General features: G+C 53.1%; 1 protein-coding gene across 4 annotated transcripts in view; it reads left to right on the top strand.

Annotated features, from left to right (window-relative positions):
* Window positions 1-9,315: 9,315 nt before the first annotated feature.
* BRD1 (bromodomain containing 1) overlaps window positions 9,316-23,341 on the top strand; it is a 38,128-nt gene continuing 24,102 nt past the window's right edge. For 2 of the 4 annotated variants that reach the window (XM_070411323.1, XM_070411322.1), the window contains exon 1: window positions 10,756-13,891. In XM_070411323.1, coding sequence (XP_070267424.1) covers window positions 12,525-13,891 — 1,367 coding nt within the window. In that variant the 5' untranslated portion in view covers window positions 10,756-12,524. Of the gene's footprint in view, window positions 9,552-10,171; window positions 10,185-10,755; window positions 13,892-23,341 lie in introns of those variants that run through there. The other 2 variants (XM_070411321.1, XM_070411320.1) reach the window with 2 other exon arrangements.

The raw sequence follows: 23,341 nt of genomic DNA, 5'->3' as shown, positions 1-23,341 counted from the left end.
TAATCTGTCATTTTATTGTTTTCTTTTTATTCCCTCTCTCATTCTTCTCCCTCTCTCTCTCTCTCTCTCTCTCTCTCTCTCTCCCTTTCTGTGGGATACTTGAACATTATTTAAAATTCTACTTTGATTTTTTCATACTGCTTTTGAATGTAACATTTTGAATAGTTTTCTCAGTGGTTCTCTGGGTTTTGCGGTATACATACACAAGTTATCAAAGTCTACGGATTTCAGTTTAGCGCTTTGAGCAAAGTGTAGAAACCTTACTTCCACTTAGCTCCCTTTTAAAAAATATGGACATCTAAAATGTTTTCTATTTATACATTTAGTTTCATATCAGGTAGTTATAAGTTTTGCTTCAACAATCCAATGTGATTTAAGAAAGTTGTAATAAAAAGGATAATCTATTATATTTACCCCTATTTTACCCATTACAGCATTTTTCTTTACTTTCTGAAGCTCTAAGCCTTCTATTATATATTTTTTTCTGTTTGAGAACTTATTTTAGCTATTTTTAAAAAATATATTTTTATTGATTTCAGAGAGGAAGGGAGAGAGAAGTAAAAACATCAATGATGAGAATCATGGATCAGCTGCCTCCTGCACGCCCCACACTGGGGATGGAGCCTGCAACCCGGGCATGTGCCCAGACCAGGAATTGAACCAGGAGTGACCTCTGGTTCACTGATCAACACTCAACCACTGAGCCATGCCAGCTGGGTTTTCTTCAGCTACTCTTTATAGGTAGTTCGGCTAGTGACAAATTCTTTTAGTTGTCTTTGTCTATGAGTGTTTTTATTCCCACCCCCCATTCCTGAAGCATATTTTCACTCGATATAGAATTCATGGTCGACAGTTCTTTCCTTTCAGCGCTTCAAAAATGTGTCACTTCCTCTGGCCTTGTGGTTTCTGATGAAAAATCCACTCTTCTTCCAGTTGTTTTTCCCTTATAGGCAATGTGTTGCTTCTCTACATTCATTTTCAAGATTTTTTCCTTTTCATTAGTTTTCAGAGGTTTAGTTAACATATGCATGCCATAGATTTCTTTGAGTTTATCTTGTTTGGGGTTTGCTCAGTTTCTTGAATGTGTAGGTTTATGTATTTTGCCAAGTTTGAAAGTTTCTGGCATTAGTTCTTCAGATATCTTTTTCAGCCTCATAACTTTCTTCTCTCCTTCTAGGATCCAACGATACAAATGTTAATTTTCCTTTTTATAGTCCCACAGTTTCCTAAAGCTTTGTTATTTTATTTTTTCAGTTTATTTTCTCTCTGTTTTTCTGATTGGGGAAATACTATTGTTCTATTTTCTAGTTCATGGAATCTTTATGCTATCATATCAAGTGTTCTATGGAGGCCATTGTGTTTTTTAATTTTTATTTTGGTGTATTGTAGCTTTCAGTTCTATAGTTTCCATTTGTTTTTTTAATAACTTGTTTCTTTGCTAAGATTTTCTATTTTGAAATTTGTTTCCAGATAATTTGTAATTGCTTGTTGAAGCATTTTTGTGATGGTTGCTTTACAATCCCTGTCAGATAGTTCCAACATCTGATTCATCTCAGTGTTGATATCTGTTTTTTTTTTCTTATTCAAGTTATGAATTTCCTGGTTCTTGTTATGATGGTAATTTTGTTTATTTTAAGATAAGTTTTTGTTGATTTTTAGGAAGAGAGGAAGGGAGAAGGACAGAGAGACAGAAACATTGATGAGAGAGAAACATCGATTGGCTGCCTCTTGCATGTCCCCCATTGGGGATGGAGCCTGCAACCCAGACATGTGCCCTGACTGGAAATAGAACTGGCAACCTCTATGTGCATGGGACAATGCTCAACCCACTGGGCCACACCAGCTGGGCATTATTGGCCATTTTATATCTTTGGAGAAGTGTCTACTCAAGTCTTTTACCCCCTTTTTTTTTTTTAAAAAAAAAGCTGGTTGTTTATTTTGATTGCTGAGTTGAGGGAGCTTCTAAACACAGGAGTGGCAGTATCACTTGGGCTGTTGTGAATAGAAAAAATATAGAAGTGCCTGGTGAAGCACAGGGACTAATCAGAATACTGAGATAGCCAGGTGAGAGAGGGTAGTGACTGACCCTGAGGTAGTAACAGAAGAGGTGGTGACATGGGGCTGGTTCGGGACACATTTTCAAGGGGGAGCCCACAGGATTTGCTGTTGCATCAGTTGTGAGCAGTAAGCATTCCCTTTCATTCAGGAGGCATGAAGTCACCACTTACTGAGAAGGTGTAACTGCCATAACAAAGAACCACAAACTGGGTGGTTAAAAAAAAAAACAACAGAATTTTTTTTGTCTCCTGGTCCTGGAGGGTGGAAGTCTGCGACTCAGGTGTCTGCAGGGCTGCATTCCCTCTGAAACCTGAATGGGAGGGTCTCCTGCCTCTCCCAGCTCTTGGTGGCTGGTGGTCCTTGGCTCATAGCTGCATCCTGCCAATCTCTGCCTCTGTTGTCACATGTCCTCCTCCTTGTGTGTCTGTGTCCACATTCCCCTTTTCTTATAAGGACAACCGTCACTAGATTAGGGTCTACCCTAATGACTTCATTTTATTTAATAGGTACAGACCCTATTTCCAAATGGGGTCACATTCGCAGGTTGTGGGGGTTAGGATGTCCACCTATCTTTTTTTTTTTAAAGAATTTTTGTGAGTTTATTTGAGCCAAACTGTCGACATATGCCAGGAAGCAGGACCTCAACGAATTGAGATAGTGCTCCGGAGAATCCACCTATCTTTTGGGGGACACAATTCAACCCATAACAGATGGGGAAGACAGGTGAGGAGAAGTTTGGAGATGAAGGCCAGGCGCTCGGTATCAGGCATGTCAAGTGTGAGATGCCTACGAGATATCCCAGAGGAGATGCTGAGGAGGCAGCGAGATAGGGGAGCTGCCAAAGCATAATTTTCAAAAAGTTAAAAATAGAACTCTCCAGCTCTAAAGTAGGGATGCGTCAAAGATTTATTTAAATCATTCACGAGGGAACCAGCATGACGGCGAGGCTGCTTCAAAAGCTTGGGGAGAGAGGGAAGTATGTGTAGTAGATGAAAAAGCTTGCTTGAGTAAACCTGCTAATTTAGTTTAAAAGCAAGTCACTGGTCTGCAGGGCCATAAACGGCAACCTCTCCTAACTGTAATCTTTTCTACAGACAGAAATCATTTGTACCATTTACTGCTGGGCATTGCTTTCAGGCAAGAATCACTTTACCAAGCCGTCGTTTTCTACAAGTCTGCCCTCGCTGAGTGGCAAAAGAATCACAATCAATAGGAAGTAACAAGTTAAATGGCGCTTCAGAGAATCAGAAAATTTCCCTGGCAGCTCTGTTGCCCAACTCTCAGCCTCCTTCCCCAAGGACCCATTTGCTATCCTTCTGGCCTCTTCATGTTTTGGAAAATTTTTATCAGGTCCCCTCCCCCACTTCATGATGATAATCTCCAAAGGTTCTTCTTGAGCACAGAAAGCTAGGCTTGTTGTGTTTGGACCTGATTCATCCACACAGGTGCTATAAGAAGTGGCAATTAACACGCAGGAGCCTCTGGTTGGGCCGGCACATCTAACCACATGGCGTTACCCAACACAGAGGCCGGAAATTCAACTTCTGTCTGGAGATGTCATCATAAGGAATGTAGGACTGGGCCTCTGTTATGCCTGAGATTTTAACTTCTCTTATTTGCTCTTCTCTTCCTAGGTTACAAAACTGAACCAAACCAACCTTCTTCAGGTTCGCCTGCACTGCTGTGAACGCTGGTATATTTCTATCTTCTCAAGGACCGTGGTGTCTGGCACAGATCCTGCCTTCCTTACTACTTGTAAGACCAATGTGGGTCTAAGGGCTGTGTGGACGTTGGTTCAACACAGATGCCACAACCCTTGTTCTGAAGCTGAGAAGGCCATATGGAATCACATGAGATATATTCTCAAATACTACAGCAATGTAAGGCCTTGGTTGCACAACCGATTTGTCTAATTATATGCTGGTAAAAAGGAGGACTGGTTTTTATTGAAACTATGCAAATAACTAGATTTATATTAAAAGTGAAGAGTCAGGAAATAGGGCATTAAAAACAACAACACAGTGCCCTTCTCCAGGCCTTTGTTGGGCCCAAGCTTTCAGCAGAAGATTTAATGGTGTGGGGCTGTGATGGGGTGGGGGTGTGATGTCTCCAGAACTGAACCTTTGGCTGGTGCATCTAATGGGGGTCGGGGGGAAGGTTTGATGTGTCTGGGGACAAGTTTATGGCTGTTATGGCCCCAACAAACAGTCAACTGAGCCACTAGGTGAACTCAGAGAGGTTTCTCACTGCTGAGAGTTATACAGGAAGGGGGAAGGAGAGAATGAACTCTGCTGGGTTGGAATTGGAGCTATCAGTATGAACTCAAGGTTTGTTAATAGATTTTGAAGAAGGTAGGTGTGTGTGTGTGTATGTGTGCGCGTGCGCGCGCATACTTAGACATCTCTTTCCTAGCTCTCTGCTGAGTGTAAATGGACTCACACTTTACATTATAGTCTTCTGTGAGCTGTCTCTCCCATTCAGTATTACTGTTTGAGATTCAGCACCTGGCTCAAAGTGTTGCAACTCATTCATTGTATGGACACACCTCATTTGATTAGCCGACATTTTTGGTAATAAGGACAGTGCTGCTTTGATGAACAAGTGCCGGTTTCTCTAGTCCACATCTAGGCATGAAATTTGCCGAGGAATCCGTTTAACCCTCAGCTGGGAGTGGGTGTGCACTGGCATTTTCCCACAGTGGCCACACGACTCCTCCCATACCCCATGCTCCTCTTAAGATGTGATCGACACTTCTCTCCACAGGAAGTAGGGGTTGGTGTCCTCCCTGTGTCTTGAATCTGGACAGGCTTCTGCAGAAGCGATGCTATGTGACTTCTGAGGTAACCATGTAAAAAGTGATGCAGATCTGGAAGCCCAGTGTGCACCTTGCAAAATAAATAAATAAATAAATACAAATATAAAGTGATTCAGGTCCCACCTCGTTCTCTTGGGATTCTTACTCTTGGAACCTGACCACCATCCCACAAGGAAATCCCCAAGGCCCAGAGCCCGGAGCCTGAACCAGCTTACAGCCACACAAGTGCACCATCTTGGACATGGCCCCTCCAGTCATTAGTGGAGATGCTCTAGACCAGCTGAGACTGCTGAATCCTGCTGGCGGAGCAGATCCATGAGCAAAGGGAATGACTGTTGTTTTGAGCTGTGATTGAAGTTTTGGGGCGGTTTGCTATGCAGTGATAAGTGATACACATGTCCAACTTCATTCAGTAATTCCAAATTATTTACCAAGATAACTGCACCACCTGACATTCTGGCCAGTAGGGTTCAGTTGACCCATCTTCTTGCCATCACTGGGTATTGCCAGACTTTAACATTTGTGCTAATTTGGTGTGGTTTCAGTTTGTATTTATAAAATTACTAGTGAAGTTATTGGGCCTTTCCATATTCTTCTCTGTAAGGAGTCTGATTATGTGTTGTGTTTATCATTCTATTGGCTTGTCTTTTTCTAGTGGATTTGAAATGATTCTTTTAATATTCTGGATACTAATCATTTGCAAAGTACATTTGTTGCAAATATCTTTTAACTTTTAGTCTTTTGTTCTTTATTCTTTTTATGGTCTTTTGAGGAGCAGAAATTGTATGATGTATGCTTTCCATTCTTTTGTTTTCAATTTCTGTGACATTTTTAGGGGTATTTTTTTTCTTTTTTTTTCTTTTATAGCAAAGGTGGAGATTTATTGAAGAACAAGTACGGACTCCCACATGGGGAGGGGGAAGGGGTCCCAGGTGTATTTCTTGTAAACAGTATTTAACAATATTTATATTCCAAGTTGAGAGTCTCAGACTTTTAATAGATGACTTTAATTCAATCATGTCTCCCATTACTCAAACATCTGAATTTATTCCTGTTATATTATGTTCCTAATTTACTACTAGAGGCCCGGTGCATGACATTTGTGCACTGGAAGAGGGGTGGGGAAGCAGGAGGTCCCTCAGCCTGGCCTGTGCCCTTCACAGTCTGGGACATCCCCTAGGGGTCATCAGCACTGCCTCGGAGGTAGGAGAGGCTTCCGCCACCACTGCTGCACTCGCCAGCCATGAGCCCAGCTTCTGGCTGAGCAGTGCTCCCCGTTTGGGAGTGCACTGACCACAAGGGGGCAGTTCCTGTGTTGAGCGTCTGCCCCCTGGTGATCAGTGCATGTCATAGTGACCGGTCATTCTGCTGTTCGGTCGATTTGCATATTAGCCTTTTATTATATAGGATGCATTTATCTTTTCTTCTTTTTGTTGGCACTGTCAATTTTTTCATTTCAGTCCCCCGCCCCCCCCCAGCTGTCTTGAAGTCTATAAATCCCGTTTCCATTTTTTTTAGTGGAAATTTGGATATTTTAATATTTTAAACCTTTTTTCTGTATATTCTAATATCCTTTGACAATACAAGAACTTTAGTACACTTTTACTTCCTGCTCCCTTCTCCTTTTGTCATAGCCATGTTCAGCTCATCTGGGATTTTCTCTCAAGTTGTTATTTGATTTTCTTTTAACAGTCTGAACTGGTTTCTTTGCTGGCATCCACATCTTATTCTCAGATTCACCTTTCATTTTGCTAGGGTATCTCTTTCATTAATCTTTTAGAAACTTTGTGTGAGGTAAACTTGGATGTTTACAGGCTATGAAATACCCTGATTTTGCTGTTTCACTTGAAGGCTAGTTTCACTGGGTATGGAATTTAAGGCTCAATTCCCTTAGAATTTAGTCAATTGCTTCTTTGCCAAGGAACTATCTAGGCTTCTCCCTCCTCTCAAAAGAACTGACAATCAGGTTCAGTCTGATTAAAGATATTTCCTCTCTGAAGGTGTCTGGGCTCAGCTCTTTATGCTTGGAATTCCAGAATGTCATTGTGACAGGCCTATGGTCTTTTTTTTTTAACTCCTTGGACAGACTTCCATCCTGTGAGAGGCCATTCTTCCCTTCTTTCTCCTGCTCTGTGGTGAAAGGCTATGTTGACTTCCATCTTCTCTTTCATGACACTGTCTCTTCCAGGCGCTCTGTGTTGTGAGACTCTCCAGCTTGTTGGTGTGCATCAGGCTTGCCCAAGGAGGAGGACGGCAGGATGCAGGCCCTGGTCGCTTGTTCTCCATTGCTGGCTGTCCCGGCCCATCTGGACGCAGAGAAGCAGGCATCTTTAGAGCAGAGGGGGCCCTTGCAGCTCCTGTGTCTGGTGCAGATGTGCTGGGCCTGCCCCATGTTGGCCCAAGGATGTATTTGGAGGGACACCAGCTTTGAGGTTGGGCCTAGCTCAGGACTGACCACTGGGTGGTGTTAGCTGCAGTCTTTAGCCATCCTCCAAGCCTCACTTCTCAATTCATACACTGGGTGCAGTGGGGCACAAGTGCTGGTCAGCAAAAGGCCTGTGGGGCCCCATCTCCCACTTAGGACACTTGGTGGGCAGGGGCAACCCACTCCCATCTAGCATTTGGTGGAGGATCCTAAGCAGATGACCCTGCTTTGCCTGTTGTGGGGTAAGATCTGACCAGCTCAGAAGGACCCTTGGGTGTATGTGGGGATGTCCATTCTCTTCCTGAGCAGCCTCCCTGGTTTCACAGGCTGGGGGCCCACCTGTTGGCACCTTTCCCCTGTCTGGGTCTGGGCTGCCCACACAGCCAGTTCTGTACTAACAAATCCTCCAGGAAAACCAAGGAGCCCGGCCAGTGTGGCTCAGTGGTTGAGCATCAACCCACGAACCAGGAGGTCACAGTTTGATTTCTGGTCAGGGCACCTGCTGGGGTTGTGGGCTCGATCCCCAGTGAGGGGCATGCAGGAGGCAGCCAATCAATGATTCTCTCTCATCATTGATGTTTCTATTCCTCTCTCCCTTTCCCTTCCTCTCTGAAATCAATAACAATAAATATATAAAAGCCTAAGCAACCATCTGACCAGTAGCTATGATGCGCACTGACCACCAGGGGGCAGACAACGCAGGAGCTGCTAAGCTGCGGTGACTTGGCCGCTGTGGTTCTTGGGTGATGCACCCAGAACCAAACAGGAGGGAGCCCAATTCCCGGGCGCAGGGGCGTGTCACCCGAGAACCGCCCTCTCGCAATCCGGGACCCCTCGGGGATGTCAGAGAGCCGGTTTCGGTCTGATCCCCGCAGGCCAGGCCGAGGGACCCCACCAGTGCACTGGGCCTCCAGTATTTACAGAAATATAAAGAAAACCAAGGAATCGTCTAGGTTTTTCCCTCTTCTCAGAACATTTTGGGACTTAATGTCAGGATGAAAACTGTCACAAAAACAACTGAATTTTAGAGTTTAAACAAGGTTCGGGAACTTAATTTCCAACAAGCTCGGCTTTGAGGCCTGCGCAGAGGCAGAACCCTCCCAGCCCCGCCCCCCCAGGAGCCCCAGGACACTGCGATCAGGGGGACCAGTGCGCCCACCTGCTTCTCCCCTCCCCCCTTTCAGGGCCCCTCCCCCACCCCGTGTCCACTGCCCTCCTCCGCCCACCACGGGGGTTCCCTCCCTCTAGTCCCGCCCCAGGTGCCCCTGTCCAGAGTCCCCTTGCTTCTGGTCCAGCCCCCACACCCACTTCTTAGGTCTCCTCCCGGCTGGGGTCCCCCCAGGCACCCCCTCAACCAGCACCCCTCAGGTCTGTCCGCCCTGCTCCTTCCCCCTGCGGATGCCCGGAGGCCCCCAGTCCTGGGGTCTACCCTCCCTCAGGCCCAGCCCCTCGGCGCCTCATCCCTCAGCCCGGCTACCGGCGCCCTCACACGCCCCTCAACCCCGCGTCCGGCGCCCCTCACAGGCCCCGCCCCCTCACAGGCCCCCAGCCCTGGGGTCTACCCTCCCTCAGGCCCAGCCCCTCAGCCCCTCATTCCCGAGTCCGGCCGCCCCTCATCCCTCAGCCCCACGCCCGGCGCCCTCACACGCCCCTCATCCAGCTTCCGGCATCCCCTCAGCCCCGCGCCCAGCGCCCCTCACAGACCCCGCCCCCTCATCCAGCTTCCGGCCTCCCCTCAGCCCCGCGCCCAGCGCCCCTCACAGGCCCCGCCCCCTCAGCCCCGCTTCCGGCCTCCCCTCAGCCCCGCGTCTGGCCGCCCCTCACAGGCCCCGCCCCCTCAGCCCCGCTTCCGGCCTCCCCTCAGCCCCGCGTCTGGCCGCCCCTCACAGGCCCCGCCCCTCAGGCCCCGCCCCCGCGCCTCCCCCGACGTCGCGTCACGGCGGCGGGCGGGGCACGTCCCCACGCAGCGCGCCGGGCGGAGCGCTCGCCGCATTGTTTCCTCCGCTGGGGAGCGAGCGAGCCGGCCCGGGCGTCCGAGCACCGAGCCCGCCCGCGCCCCGCTCCCCTTCCCGCCGCCGGCCGGGCCCCGGCTCCCCTCCCGCCGCCGCCGCCAGGAGCCCCCGCCGGAAGCCCGCGCCCGGAGCGGCGGCGCCGGGCCTGCGCGGCCGTTGGCGGAGGAGCCGCGGGCGCCATTAGCGCCGCCTCGGCCGCGCCGGCCCCCGCGCCCGCCCGCCGGCTCCCGCGGCCCCGAAGGTGAGTGGGGGGGCCGGGCTGGGTCGCCGCCGCCGCCTCGCGGGCCCCGGCCGCCGGTGCGGGCCGCCGCCATGTTGGAGGCCGCGGCGGCGGCGCATTGTCCGCGGGCGGCGGCCGCAGGGCGCGAAGCCGGGTTGGCGGCGAGGCCCGGCCGCTGGGAGGCCCGGCGGCGGGATCGGGGTCGTGGGGCCGAGGCCGGGCCGGGGCGGCGGGGCGCGGGAGGCCGGATTGTGGGCCGGGGATCGGGGAGGCCGGGGCGGGGGCCGGGCTCGCTGCGGGCTGGTTCCGGGCCCGCCCGCCCTGCAGGCCTCCGGCTGGGGCGGCGCGGGGGCGGCCTCTGCGGGGCGGGACCGGCGCGAGAGCGGGCCGAGCCGAGCCGGCCGGGCGCCCTGGTCGCGCCCGCGGGTCTCCTTATGTAACAGACGCTCGGACGCTCCGCCGGGGCGGGCGCCTGCCCGCAGGCCCGACGGCGAGGTTCCTCCGGGACCGGGAGCCCGACGGGGAGCCGGGGGCGCAAGGTCAGGCCGCCGGCCGCGCGGGGAGGCTCCCTCCCGCTTCCGGGCGGAGTGGACTCGTGCCCGGCGCCGGGCCCTGCTGTGCACACGGAACTCTGTGAGGCCCCGTTTGCAGAAGGTGCCGCTGGGAGCGCAGTGGGTTCCGACCCACGTCCGGCGCCGGGAAGCCGCCCCACGCGGGGTGTAGACTTGGGTGCTGGCTGCTCCCCGGGCCTGAGCGCCGTGGTCACGGCACAGCTCGGAGGTGTGCGCGGCTCCTGCCCCCACTCCCAGCCGGGCATCGGCGGGAGCCGGTGGGGGACCCTGACCTGCGAGCTGATCTCAGGGCGGAGCCGGCCCCTCCGGGCCCACACGGCCTTCCCGGGTGGGCGTGTCCAGCAGAATGGTGTCTGGAGAGGCTTTGCTGCTTGTCCTCGCTGGTCCCTTCCCCCTGGAAATGCTGGTCCCTGTGCAGCGTGCCCAGGGGCGGCTGGAGCCAGAGGGCCGAATGCAGAGCCGGCTGGTGTGGGAATGGTGGGTGGTGGGTGGTGGGCAGGCGGGTGGTGGGTGGTGGGCAGGTGAGTGGTGGGAATGGCGGGCAGGCGGGTGGTGGGAATGGTGGGCAGGCAGGTGGCGGGTGGCGGGTGGTGGGAATGGTGGGTGGTGGGTGGTGGGTGGCGGGTGGCGGGTTACTGTGCTGGGTGGGGTTGCTCAAGGCCTCCTTTCCCGTCACAGGGACATTTCCAGGTGAGGAGCGGCCCTGACCAGCAGGTGGGGGTGAAGTCCCCGCAGAAGGGCTTCAGGTGGAGCTTCCGCGCCCATCGGGACAGTGGTTTTGAGGGTGGGTTGTGGGTAGAGCTATTGGTACTGGACTGTAGAGGAGAAAATTACATGTTTGCTTTTAATCCGGTGAGTAAGCAGCTGTTGCTCCTGCCCCACCTCGGTAATGACACCCCTGTGAACCTGCCCCGGGGTGCACGAGGGTCCCCTCCGGGTAGGCTGGGGCACCCACTGCTGGGGACACGCCCGGCTCGCCTCCCAGGGGAGTACAGGTCTGGCCGGCTGGGCGGTGCCTTTGTTGACCCTTCCCCGGGAGCGAGGGCTGGGTTCCCGGCTCACATGGAGGCCCTGAGTGCAGGTGAGTCGGGGTTTGGCTGACCATGGGGTTTGCCATGCTTCACTTTACAAGGAATTAATGTCAAAGTGTGGATTTCCATTGGACAAAAGAGAAAACACCGCCCTCCTGAGGGCCTGGCGTACAAAGTGCAGGGAGGGGCTCCGGGCTTTGCTTTCAGGGCTTAGGAAGCCTGTTGAGGGCTTTTCCCAAAGACCAGCTGGAGGGCGAGGCTGTGGTTCAGGCCCCGCCCTGGCCGCCACATGCAGCTGTTAGTTTGAAGTCAGTCTCCTAAGTATCCCTTTGCTTTCTGTCAGTACATCGTTGTTTGGAGGCGAGTGTAGAGGTCCGAGAGCGGTCCTTGTTGTCAGTTCCTAAGGTGACGGACACTCTAGGGGGCAGTGGTCAGTGACGGACAGTGCAGGCTGAAAGGAGCAAATGATAAACCTCTGGCCAAGGATTCAGGTACCTGAGCCATTGCCTGCAAACCCATAGTGGGGGCTCTGCAGGCAGTGCGGGTTCTCGGGGGGCCCTTGCTGTGGAGCGGGAGCAGAGATGCTGTCCCTGGGCACGCTGTCGCTGTCCTGTGTACATGAGGGGGAGGGCCTGGCCCGGCACTGGTCAAGCCAACAGCTGAGAAGTGCCCCCGAGGGGAAGGGCCGGCTGACTGCCCATGGGGGGTTTTCATGGCGGTCTCTGCTGAGGCCCTGCAGAAGCTGGGTTGGGGCCTCCTGGGGGTGAAGACTGTCCCTTAGATCAGTATGCGGCTCCTCCCTTGGCTCTTGGTGTGTGGTTGGTGGCCCTGTGTCTCAATGTAGGCGTGGGGGACATGTTCATGGAGAGGAAGGAGGACAGGCTGCGGTCAGGATGGTGCACTGGGCTCCAGAGGCACTCCTGGGCAGCAGCAGGGGGGAGAAGGTGGGTCCTGGGGGTCATAGGTCATGAGCAGGGAGCCGCTGAGCACCCTTGTCTCATGGTCACAACCTCCATACCTGCTGGAGTCTGACCTGTGTGTGGGCTTCTCTGGCTCAGGGCTGAGACTCACTCCTGAGGGCTGTTCCCAGCACCTCAGTGACCTTGGCTTGGTCTCGGTGGTGGCTGGTGAGCAGTGGGCATCAGAGGGCACGGGGGACTCATCACGCACGTGCCTCTCTAGGACACTCCTAGCCCCTGGTCCTGAAGTCCCTGGGGAGGATTGGCCTGTTGGGGACGGTGAGTCTTGGGATGAGTGATTTTGGAGGCCTCAAGACTACGTTTGCCGGAAGTTTTTACTCCGTGTGAGTGGGTCAGCCAGCTCTGCCCAAGGTGCTTGGTGGTTTTCTCAGCTAACTCCACCTCTGCTCTGTTCCAGGGAGTCGGTACCAAATGAGGAGGAAAGGACGATGTCATCGAGGCGCTGCAGCGAGGCACCCTTCCTCCCCATGCAGTACTAAGCACTCCCCGACGCGAGAGACCCTGACCTACGCACAAGCGCAGAGGATGGTGGAGATAGAGATTGAGGGGCGCCTGCACAGGATTAGTATTTTTGATCCCCTGGAGATCATATTAGAAGATGACCTCACTGCTCAGGAAATGAGTGAATGCAACAGCAATAAAGAGAACAGCGAGAGACCACCGGTGTGCTTAAGAACTAAGCGCCACAAAAACAACAGAGTCAAAAAGAAGAGCGAGGCCCTTCCCAGCACCCATGGCGCCCCGGCCTCTGCCAGCGCACTTCCGGAGCCCAAGGTGCGGATCGTGGAGTACAGCCCCCCGTCCGCCCCCAGGAGGCCCCCCATGTACTACAAGTTTGTGGAGAAGTCAGCCGAGGAGCTGGACAACGAGGTGGAGTATGACATGGACGAGGAGGACTATGCCTGGCTGGAGATCGTCAACGAGAAGCGCAAGGGCGACTGCGTGGCGGCCGTGTCGCAGAGCGTGTTTGAGTTCCTGATGGACCGCTTCGAGAAGGAGTCTTACTGCGAGAACCAGAAGCAGGGGGAGCAGCAGTCCCTGATCGACGAGGATGCCGTGTGCTGCATCTGCATGGACGGTGAGTGCCAGAACAGCAACGTGATCCTCTTCTGTGACATGTGCAACCTGGCCGTGCACCAGGAGTGCTATGGGGTCCCCTACATCCCTGAGGGCCAGTGGCTGTGCCGACACTGCCTGCAGTCCCGGGCCCGTCCCGCGGACTGTGTGCTGTGTCCCAACAAGGGAGGTGCCTTCAAAAAGACTGATGATGACCGCTGGGGCCACGTGGTGTGCGCCCTGTGGATCCCCGAGGTTGGCTTTGCCAACACAGTGTTCATTGAGCCCATCGATGGTGTGAGGAACATTCCTCCCGCCCGGTGGAAGCTGACATGCTACCTCTGCAAACAGAAGGGTGTGGGCGCCTGCATCCAGTGCCACAAGGCCAACTGCTACACAGCCTTCCATGTGACTTGTGCCCAAAAGGCCGGCCTCTACATGAAAATGGAGCCCGTGAAAGAACTGACTGGGGGCACCACAACCTTCTCTGTCAGAAAGACCGCTTACTGTGACGTACACACGCCCCCTGGCTGTATCCGAAGGCCTCTGAACATTTATGGGGATGTCGAAATGAAAAACGGTGTGTGTCGAAAAGACAGCTCAGTCAAAACGGTTAGGTCCACATCCAAGGTCAGGAAGAAAGCAAAAAAGGCAAAGAAAACACTGAGTGAGCCCTGTGCGGCCCTGCCACCTGTGTGTGCTCCGTACATCCCCCCCCAGAGGTAAGCACGTGCAGGTGGTGGGGGGTCAAGATGAGCCTAGAATGGGGGTGCTAGGGAGAGGTCCGCAGGGCTGTTACACCATCCTCGTACCTTCTGTTTATGGAGCTTCCTTGTGGTCCTCTGAAATGTGGCCGTATTCATGCACCGCTTTGTGAATGGAGCATGGATGTTGCAAAAGACTTGAGTCTATTAGACCCGAGAGGATATGTGGTTTTCTTCATGCCTGCACTGGCCCATGGGGTAAGCCCGACGCTGCCAGGGTGACCAAGGCTACACTGCCTGCAGTGACTGGTCTGGGGCCCTGTAGTCCAGGTGTGGTCGCCTTCTTTGACAATAAAATGCTCTTCCTCACCTTTCTTTCCCACCAACATTTGGGAGTCTGGTAGGATTTTTAAAGTAATTTGTCGGAAAGTGAAGCAGCGTGGCTAAGAAAGGAGACACTAGGGTGGAGATCAGAGTGGGGCTGACATGAGCTATGGGGAGGGAGGGCTGGCCACCTTCCTGTTGAGTGACAGTCTTTCTGGCTTTCTTGACCGTTTCCTTTGCGATGCGAACATTGCCTGGTCAGTGCAGGGCTCTCTGACCTAGAGCGGTCCACAGTGGTGGGGTCCGGGTTCTGCTGGCGCCTTTTGTGGGCAGGCCCTGCCTCGCTCTTGCCCTTTGTTGGCTCCTGTGCCCGAACTTGTTCCCGCCTCTTTGCCTGCTCCTCTTACTCCGTTACCTTTCAGATGCTCTTGTTCAGACCACTAGGTAAGTGACTTGAGAGCCAGCAAGTGCCCTGTGAGTCTGGGAGAGCAGACGTCCCCACTCCAGCATTTCCTTGAGTTTGAGGAAGTGGCACACTTTCTGTGTAGCAGGGCATGGGGCTTTAAAGCCTTTGGTTAAGGAAGTAAAGCATTGAGCTGGTGAAGTGAGGATTTCAGATGCGCCTGTCTGATGTCCAAAATTTCCTTCCAAGTTACACACCAAAATGGGTGTCTGCTTGTAGAACAGCTGATATGATACATGTTGTTACCTGACTATCTTGTTATTTGAAAGGCACATATAAATAAAGTTGTATTTACTTACAGATCGAGTGGATAACAGTGTGGGGCGCGGCCAGAGTGTTTGGACAGGTTCAAGCCTTGGACTACTGAGAGGGCACAGTCCTCTCATGGCCACGTGCAAGTCCCAGCTTGGAGGGCAGAGCCCTCCCAGCACAATTATAACCAACAGCTATAGTTGTGAGCTTGAGCCCGTGGTCCGAACACATGGCCTCACGTGCCTGAGTGATAGAGTTCAGGTGCATGTAGTGGAGTGGGATTGAAACTAATGAGAATGTTGTAAACAACTTGATCACGCCCTTACTTTGCCCCGTGGCATCCGCTATAAAATAAAGACACGGCTTGTGGGCGCTGTCGCTGTCTCTCCATCTGGGAGCAGCGTCCCACCGAGACCCAGCTTTCATTCTCATATCTGTCTTTTCTAAGCCTTTCATCGCCCCCACTCAGGGTCACTGAACCAGGCTGAGTTGGCACGGCACATAAGGCACCCTGGGGCTGAGTATGCCATGGCCGTGCCGGCTCCCCACATATGGCACCCAAACAGGGCCTGAGTTCTGGGACCAGGGACTGAGTTCTAGGACCAGGGACTGAGTTCTGGGACCAGGGACTGAGTTCTGGGACCAGGGACCGAGTTCTGGGACCAGGGACCGAGTTATGAGGAACAGGGCCTGAATTTGGGCTCCCCACACAGAGTACTAGGGTACTTTTATTATGTAAAAATTACCTTCAATATGTTGAATATTACTTTTTGTATTGTTTTCCGGTATGTCTGTGGTGTAAAATAATTCATGCTTACCAACCTGTGATTAAAATACATACTTTTTTTTTTTTTTTAAACTATATAGTTTGGTTTTAATGTGTCACGATTTTTGTCACAGTATCTAATAGGTTATGAGTGTGGTGGGATCTGCCATCTAGAATACTGGTTTTGTCCTGAGAAGAGCAAGCACTTACTTTGTATTAAGAATGAGAAACACGGGTTTTCCCCCTGAAATGAAATCTTTTTTCTTTTACAGAGTAGTACATACTTATTACAGAATCAGTAAATTCAAAGTAAAGTGAGAAAAAAGTGCTCATAATCCCTCTCATTCAGAGAAAACCACTGTCAAAACCAAGGCATCTCTTGCAGATCAGTAAACCCGACTTTTATTTTATTTTACTAGAGGCCTGGTGCACGAAATTTGTGCAGGGGGGGGGGGCGGTGTCGGGGGCGATCCCTCAGCCCGGCCTGCACCCTCTTGCAGTCCAGGACCCTTCGGGGGATGTCCCCGCCTGCCAGTTTTCTTCTATTAAGATGTTCTCTGCCCTTTTTTTTTCTTGTATTTTTCCTCTAATGCACCCAGGTATTAATTTTCTTTCTCCTCGCAGTCTGGGACCCCTTGGGGGATTGTCCGACTGCCGGCTTAGGCCTGATCCCCGAGGGATTGGACCTAAGCTGGCAGTTGGACACCCCTCTTGCCTTGCTCCTTACCGCCCACCTGCTTGCTGCTCCTTGGTGCTTGGCTTGCTGCTCCTTAGCACTGCCATGGAGGTGGAAGAGGCTTCTGCCACACCACCACCGCTAGGCTCGCCAACCGTGAGCCTGGCTTCTGCCTGAGTGGCACACCCCTGGTGGTCAGTGCACATCATAATGACCAGTCGTTCCGCCATAACAGTCGCTGAGGCTTTTATTATATCGATTATTATTGTTTTAAAAATATATTTTATTGATTTTTTACAGAGAGGAAGGGAGAGGGATAGAGAGTTAGAAACATCGATGAGAGAGAAACATTGATCAGTTGCCTCCTGCACACCTCCTGGGGATGTGCCCGCAACCAAGGCACATGCCCTTGACTGGAATCGAACCTGGGACCTTTCAGTCCGCAGGCCGGCACTCTATTGGTTAGGGCTCGATGATGATGATGATGATGATGATGATGATTACTTAAATCCTTACCCAAGGAGTGAGGATATTTTTCCCATTGATCTCTAGAGAGAGTGGGAGGGAGGTCGGAAGTGGGGAGAGAGACACTGATGTGACAGAGACACATCGATTGGTTGTGGGGATCATACCTGCAACCCAGGTACATGCCCTTGACCGGGAATTGAACCCAAGATGCATTTTATTATTAATTTTTATTTATTTTTATTGATTTCAGAGATGGGCGGGGAGAGAGAAACATCAATGATGAGAATCATGGACCGGCTGCCTCCTGCACGCCCCTCACGGGGGTTGGAGCCCGCAACCTGGGCATGTGCCCTGACTGGGAATCGAACCCGTGACCTCCTGGTCCATAGGTCGACGCTCAGCCACAGAGCCATGCCAGCTGGGCTATTCTTCACCTGAGGGTAGTTTTTCCATTGATTTTCTTTTTAAGATTTTATTTTAAAAAAATAATTCTTTATTTTCTATTGATTTTTAGAAAGAGTGGGAGGGGGAGAGAGAGGTAGAGAAAGAAGCTGATGTATGAGAGGTGTATCAATTGGTTACGTCCCACACGGGCCCAGACCGGTGGGATTGAAGTGCTCTAGCACTTCAGCAACACAGGCCCGGGCCGTCAACCTAACTTGGATTTCTACCTGAGTCAAAAAGTGTAGGATTTGTATCAAGAGCTTCTGTTTTAACTGCCCTAAAAATTTCAGCTTTACTGAAATTGAAGTAAGCAAAACAGAAAATACGACCTAACAAATTGAAAAGTCGGAAGTCGGAAGTGCTCCCTTCCTTGTGTCCAGCCCCTGGTGAGTACCAGCTCCAGGAAGTGTGCACTGGGCTGCCCGTGGGCTCAGGAGGAAGCGTTCGCAGGTGGAAAATGCACACACCTGAGCGTCTGAGGTGCCCAGGCCTGAATGAGAAGAAAACTCGTGCTTTGGACCTAAGTATTTCAAAGCAGGTGATGCAGCTAAACCCTCTACTGAAGGTGTGGTCTGGCTCACGTTTCGTGTTTTTGTTTTCCTAATTTAGGGATAAACTTCATTACAGTTTGGAGTGGAGATAAAGGACGTACCTGGACAAGTGTTTGTGGCCACAGGCTTTGCTGTCTGGCAGTTAATCTTACTGTATTTTATAAAAGTGCCGTGTACTGGGGACACGAGACATGCTGGGAGCAATGTGGAAGCCCTTTTCTGGGTGCCCCTAGCAACAGGGCCATGTGTGTGCTCCTGCGGATGCCCGCGGGGGGCAGTCATGGAGCCCCGCTGCCGAGGGAGGCAGCGCCCCAGGGTCCCCAGTGGCCTGTGTAGTGGCTACTCTGGAAAGAAGCATTAAACCCAAACTGAAAAGTGCTGGTCGTGTGCACTTGCAGGGCCGTGTTTCCGTTATTGCCAGACGCCTGTGTCCTGGTGGCTGAGGATTTTCAGTGTGCAGGCGAGAAGCCCTTGTGTGGGTGTTGGCCTGAGTGCTGTCTCAGATGATCTCTCCCTCCTATAACTTCATCACTTTCCTTGGTTTTATTAAAGTTTTTATTAAATTTATTTATTTGCTGATTGATCTTTAGAAGGAGGGGGAGAGAGAGAAACACTGGGGATTGAACCTGCAACCTTGGCCTATTGGGATGACGCTACTCAGCCAGGGCCCCTTTCCTTGGTTTTAATTCGGGGGAACTGGGTGTCTCCTTGTGAGTCTGTCTTGGTCCAGCCCGAAAGGGCGTCCTGCAGTGGAGTGGGATGTGGGCCATCTGGTGAGCAGATTTGTTTTCATAGAAGAGCCAAAGTGAGTGAAAATAAAGTAGTGCCGGGATCAGATCCGGCGCTAAAGCCTGCGTAGCTCATCGTGGTGTCAGTGTGCGCTTCGGCTGCATTTGACTCCCGAGAGGTGCCTGTCGAACTAAAATTAGTGCTGCTGAGTGCAGTGCCGGGGGCGGAGTGCTCCATGCTCATCAACCTTTTAGACACCTCGGCCCGAACTGCCCTCAGGCACCTACTCCTGGGGCTTCTGCCTGGTGGTCTCTCCCAGGACCACCCTGGGGTCCCTCACATTCAGCATGTCTGCTGTGCTCACCGTGCGCGGGGCCAGCATCCCCTGCACGCAGAGCGGCTCAGTCCCCAGGAGAGCTCCCCAGCATGGAGGAGTTTTGCCATTTCTCTTCACTCACTGTATTCACTTTCTTTTGGCAGAGATGGGGTGACAGTTTATTTGAATCTTACTACTGACAGTGGGTAAACGCCACACAGTCTCACCCCAACTCCAGCCTAGTGTCGCCTGGGCATACACAGTAGTCAACAGTGGGACAGGCGGACCGAGGGAGCACCCCCACGGGCACTCACAGTCTGGAATTGGGTCAGGGGTGTCATTATTTCAACTCTTACTTGGAAAACCTTCAAGCTTATAAATTATTGCAGAAGGAAGGAGAACACCCCAATCCTCTACCCAGGCACCTCTTGCTAACGTCGTGTCCCATGCGCCCTGCACAAGTAGCAAGCACACGGGCGTGTCCTCTGAGGGTGATCCCATGGGCCGCCCGTGGGACCTGTCTCCTAGGGCAGGTGGGCACGGTGAGGGCTCCGTCGTCCATTGGCCTCGAAGCAGGAAGGTCCAAGATGCTTCTGTGCCTTCCGCCAGGCCCTGTCCTGGGCAGCCTCCTGTGGCCGGGGCATCCCAGCTGTGCAGTGGCCTTTCTTTTTTGGTTAATCCTCACTGGAGGATATTTTTTCCATTTTTTAGAGAGAGGCAGGGAGAGAGGGGAATAAAGAGAAACATCGATGTGAGAGAGACTCATGGGTTGGCTGCCTCCTGCACATGCCCCAGCTGGCATCGAATCTGAAACCCAGGTACGACATGCTCTTGACTGGGAATCAAACCCGAGACCCTCTGGTACGAGGTCCAGTGCTCTAGCCACTAAGCAACACTGGCCAGGGCTGAGATGTTCTGTTTTGAAAGAAGACAGCCCTTCCCCTTTAGTAGAGCCAGCCTCGTCTCGGGTGTGGGTCCGCCTTGCTAGTGGCAATATGTCCAGGTGCCAGGTGGGCGCCGGGCATGCCCCGGTCTGGATGCAGTGATGTCTCCTACTTGGTGCCTAAGGTGTCCCCAGCATCTCGGACGATTTCTGCCTTTGTTTCTTCTGGCCTCTGGCCTGAGGCTGGGAGACCTTGGGAGGCCATGTGGCCCCCTGCTCCTCTTCCCCACCCAGAAGTCGTGTCTGTTCTTGCCTGGGCCGTCTTCCCTGTGGGGGCTGCAAACGAGTGTCCACTCGGCCCTCTGTCCAGCGGATCCTTCCCTTTTCCCAATGTTGTGGGCCAAGAGGTGCTGGTTTGCAGAGGTCCACCCCAGCAGGGCCACGGAGGGGGGCTCTGGGGCGCTGGGCAAGGTCAGGCTGCTTCACTGAGGTGAGCATCTGGTGGGATTTCTAATAAAATTGGGCTCTGCCTAGTTCCTGATCTCAGGAACTTCAGTTCTTGGTTAGTGAGCTGAGGGGAGACCCCCACTGCAGGCAGCCACCTCGGTGGGTCTGGATGATGGCGAGGCTTGGCTGGGGGCGTGGACATGTGCACCCCGGTGACCTCTGTACCTGGAGCTCCGAGGTTTCCCCTCCCTTGGTCAGCCGGATGCCCAGCACATTGCGTCGGCCTTCCTCCTGAGGCGTCTGGGTAGCACCCCTCGAAGTCGTTGTGAAAGCGGCTGCACCATCCCCATTCTTTAGCTGAAGTCCCGTGTTTCCACCCCAGATAGTGGGAAGGTGTAATTTCTGGGCCATCGAGGGAGGGTATGTGTTAAAAGGCACATCACTGCTGACAGCGAGTCCTGGGGAACTGGCAGTGCCAGGCGTCCTCCAATCAGGCTGGGGCTCGGCTGCCCACTGCTGCCCCCACGCCAGTCTGCGCTCTCGCGGGACTTCGTGTTGAGGTTGCTTCCTAGTCAGGTGGTCGCACTTGCTTGTACACACTCCAGGCTTGAAGCTTCTCGGCCAGCAGCCACCTGTACCGGGCGCGTCTCCTCGTGAGGCGGCCGAGCCGCGGAGGCCTGCGCCAGGTGGGGTCTCCCTTGGTTCTGCTCCTGGTGTTTGTGGACGTGAGTGTTGGGAACCTGGGTCGCATGTGTAAGTAGGTTGTGTAAACGCAGTTTTGCTGTAGCAGTGATGTGCTCAGTTTTGAAAATTTCCTTCCAAGTTACACACCAAAATCACAACTTGATGTTTTGTCAACTGACCTGCAGTTTCTCCAGAAGCTAAGTGGGCGGCCTGGCCTGAGAGTCCATCCGCCACTGCCTCCTCCTGGCAGGTCTCCACGGGCTTTTCCCCCAAATCCCCCCCCCCCCCCCCCCCCCCGTACCATATGTCACTTCCGCCTGCGCGCCTTTCATTGGAAACCCCTTGTGCGGAAGGATCTCAGAGGCTTGAGAAATTCAAACTTCTGATCCTTCCAATGGGCCCTTGCCATTACTGCATTTAAAAAAGTCTACAATACAGTACAAAGCCAGGAAGTTGGTAAACACATGGATTAGGGAGTTGCTGTAGGCAGACATGCTCCTGACCCCCATCCACCTGAGAAGGTAGGGCCTGGCCAGCCCCCACCCTCAGGACCACTGCTGCCCTCACCTGTGGGACTCGCCTGCTCCCCGCTTTCCGATCACCAAGGCTTACTGTGCCTTTAAAAACCCTGGTCCTTGCAGCCCCTCCTCCTCTGAAGGTCCCTCTTGGTCTCTCTCCCTTTGGAGTTTATGGAGGGGTGGCCCCCATTCAGTCCGTCCCCGGCCCTCGGCTGGCGTTTCCTGGGTTGGTTTCCCGTGTGCCGTGCCCTCTACCTGCGGCGAATGGTGGTTGGGGTGGGTGATGGGTGCAGAGGGACATGGTGGTGTGGTCACTGTTGGCACAGCTGCTCCCCGAGCTGCTCTGTGTCCTTCCCGGAGCACATGGGGGCGTCTGCCGGCCCGCCTCGCACTCAGCCCCCTGCTCCTCCGTGACGCCCGGGAGGAGGCTGTTGGGTGCAGGCAGAGGCTCTGTAAGCACGTGAGGACTGAGGACAGCTCTGAGTCTGTTCCATCCGAGCCCTGCTCACGCCTGGGGGCTGGTGGCTCCCAAGTCCTGACCCTGAGGAGCCAGTGGCTTGTTTCATGGGACAGAATCTTTATTTATAAGCTTGTTGCCAACAGCATGTCTTTGGACCTTGAAATTGTTAAAAAAATACTTTTATCCACCTTGCTTTATCTGGCTGTGGAAATAACTGAGTGTGACTGTGTTAGAATGCCTGTCTGTGCGGGCAGAGATCCACGGAGCTGCACGTGCTAAGATTTACTGGCATGCACGTCACTGCACCTCCCTGATAACTCCGTCAAAAATGGCAAAATCAAAACTCCACCCAGAAAGGCACCTGTGACGTGTCCAGGACCAGCCCAGCCCCAGGCACGTGGGCTGCAGGCAGAGCCTGGGTTCGCAGCGCCTCCTGTCTTTACCTCCTGCTGAGGCTGTGCGACCAGGTGTCCTCCAGTGTGCAGGCCTGTGGCCCCTTGGTCAAGGGCCTGCTGTGGACACACGAGCTTGAGTTCCGATCAGCCTGTAGAGGCAGAGGCTCCTGGCACCTTCTCGGGGTTTGATGCGACAGGGCCCCTTCTGCCAAACCCCCAGGGTCAGGCCCCTCCAAAGGACGGGAGCTGTGTCCCGCCACAGCAGGTGGCCTTGGGTCTCGAATGGCCTGCCTAGAGCAGCCCTGAGCAGCCCTGAGCGATGCTTGCCCTTTAGAACCCGGCCGGAGGCCAGCCAGCGGTCTTGGAAACGCACTGAGCCATTGTGTTTAAGGACAGACCCTAATGGTCTGGACGTGGTCGAGCTGGGGGTCTGCTCAGTTTTGTTCTTTGGTTATTTTGTTAAGACTTTCGGTTTGCATTCTTTAAGAAGTTTGGTCTTAAAAGTCTTTGATTGCTGTCCAGACATTGTGATTGTGATGTGCAGTGAGGAATGCCTTCTTGTTGCATTTTGTGGTTTTTTGTTTTAGTTTAGATGGAACTTATCTCTCAGTGTCCTTGTGAGGCAAGTTGATGAGTTGCTCTTTGTTTTAGCAGGAGAGTGGTAACTGGGAAAGGCAGCTTTCTGGTAACGTGAAGGGTTGTTGAAGGATCATTCACACCCCTCCCCCCTCCCACCCCCGTTTCACAAAGCCCTTGCACTTTATAGGAAGGGGTCTCCCGGGAGACTAGAGATGCCAGCGCCATTCCAGCCAGCAGTAGCTCCTTTGCTCCTGTCTCCAGCCCTGCCCCTGCTTCTCCCTCGAGTGTCTGTCCCAGCTCTTCTTCTCTGTGAGGTGACTGAGTGCGGCTGGTGCCCCGCAGTTGCCCACCCTCCACGAGAGCCAGCTGGTCTCGAGGGACCCGTGCCTGCTGTGCCAGCCGACAGCTCCCCAAGATGTGCCCACAGCTGCGTGCATGGGGACAGCGTCAGGTGGAGGAATTAAGAATGTTTAGAGCTTTGCTTTCTTTTTAGGTGTTTAATCTGATAGAGCG

This window comes from Myotis yumanensis, unplaced genomic scaffold (assembly GCF_028538775.1).
Source record: "Myotis yumanensis isolate MYYU_CA2020_CCGP unplaced genomic scaffold, mMyoYum1.0.hap1 SCAF_3, whole genome shotgun sequence".
Taxonomy (NCBI): domain Eukaryota; kingdom Metazoa; phylum Chordata; class Mammalia; order Chiroptera; family Vespertilionidae; genus Myotis; species Myotis yumanensis.
This window is presented reverse-complemented; position numbering and strand designations above follow the sequence as displayed.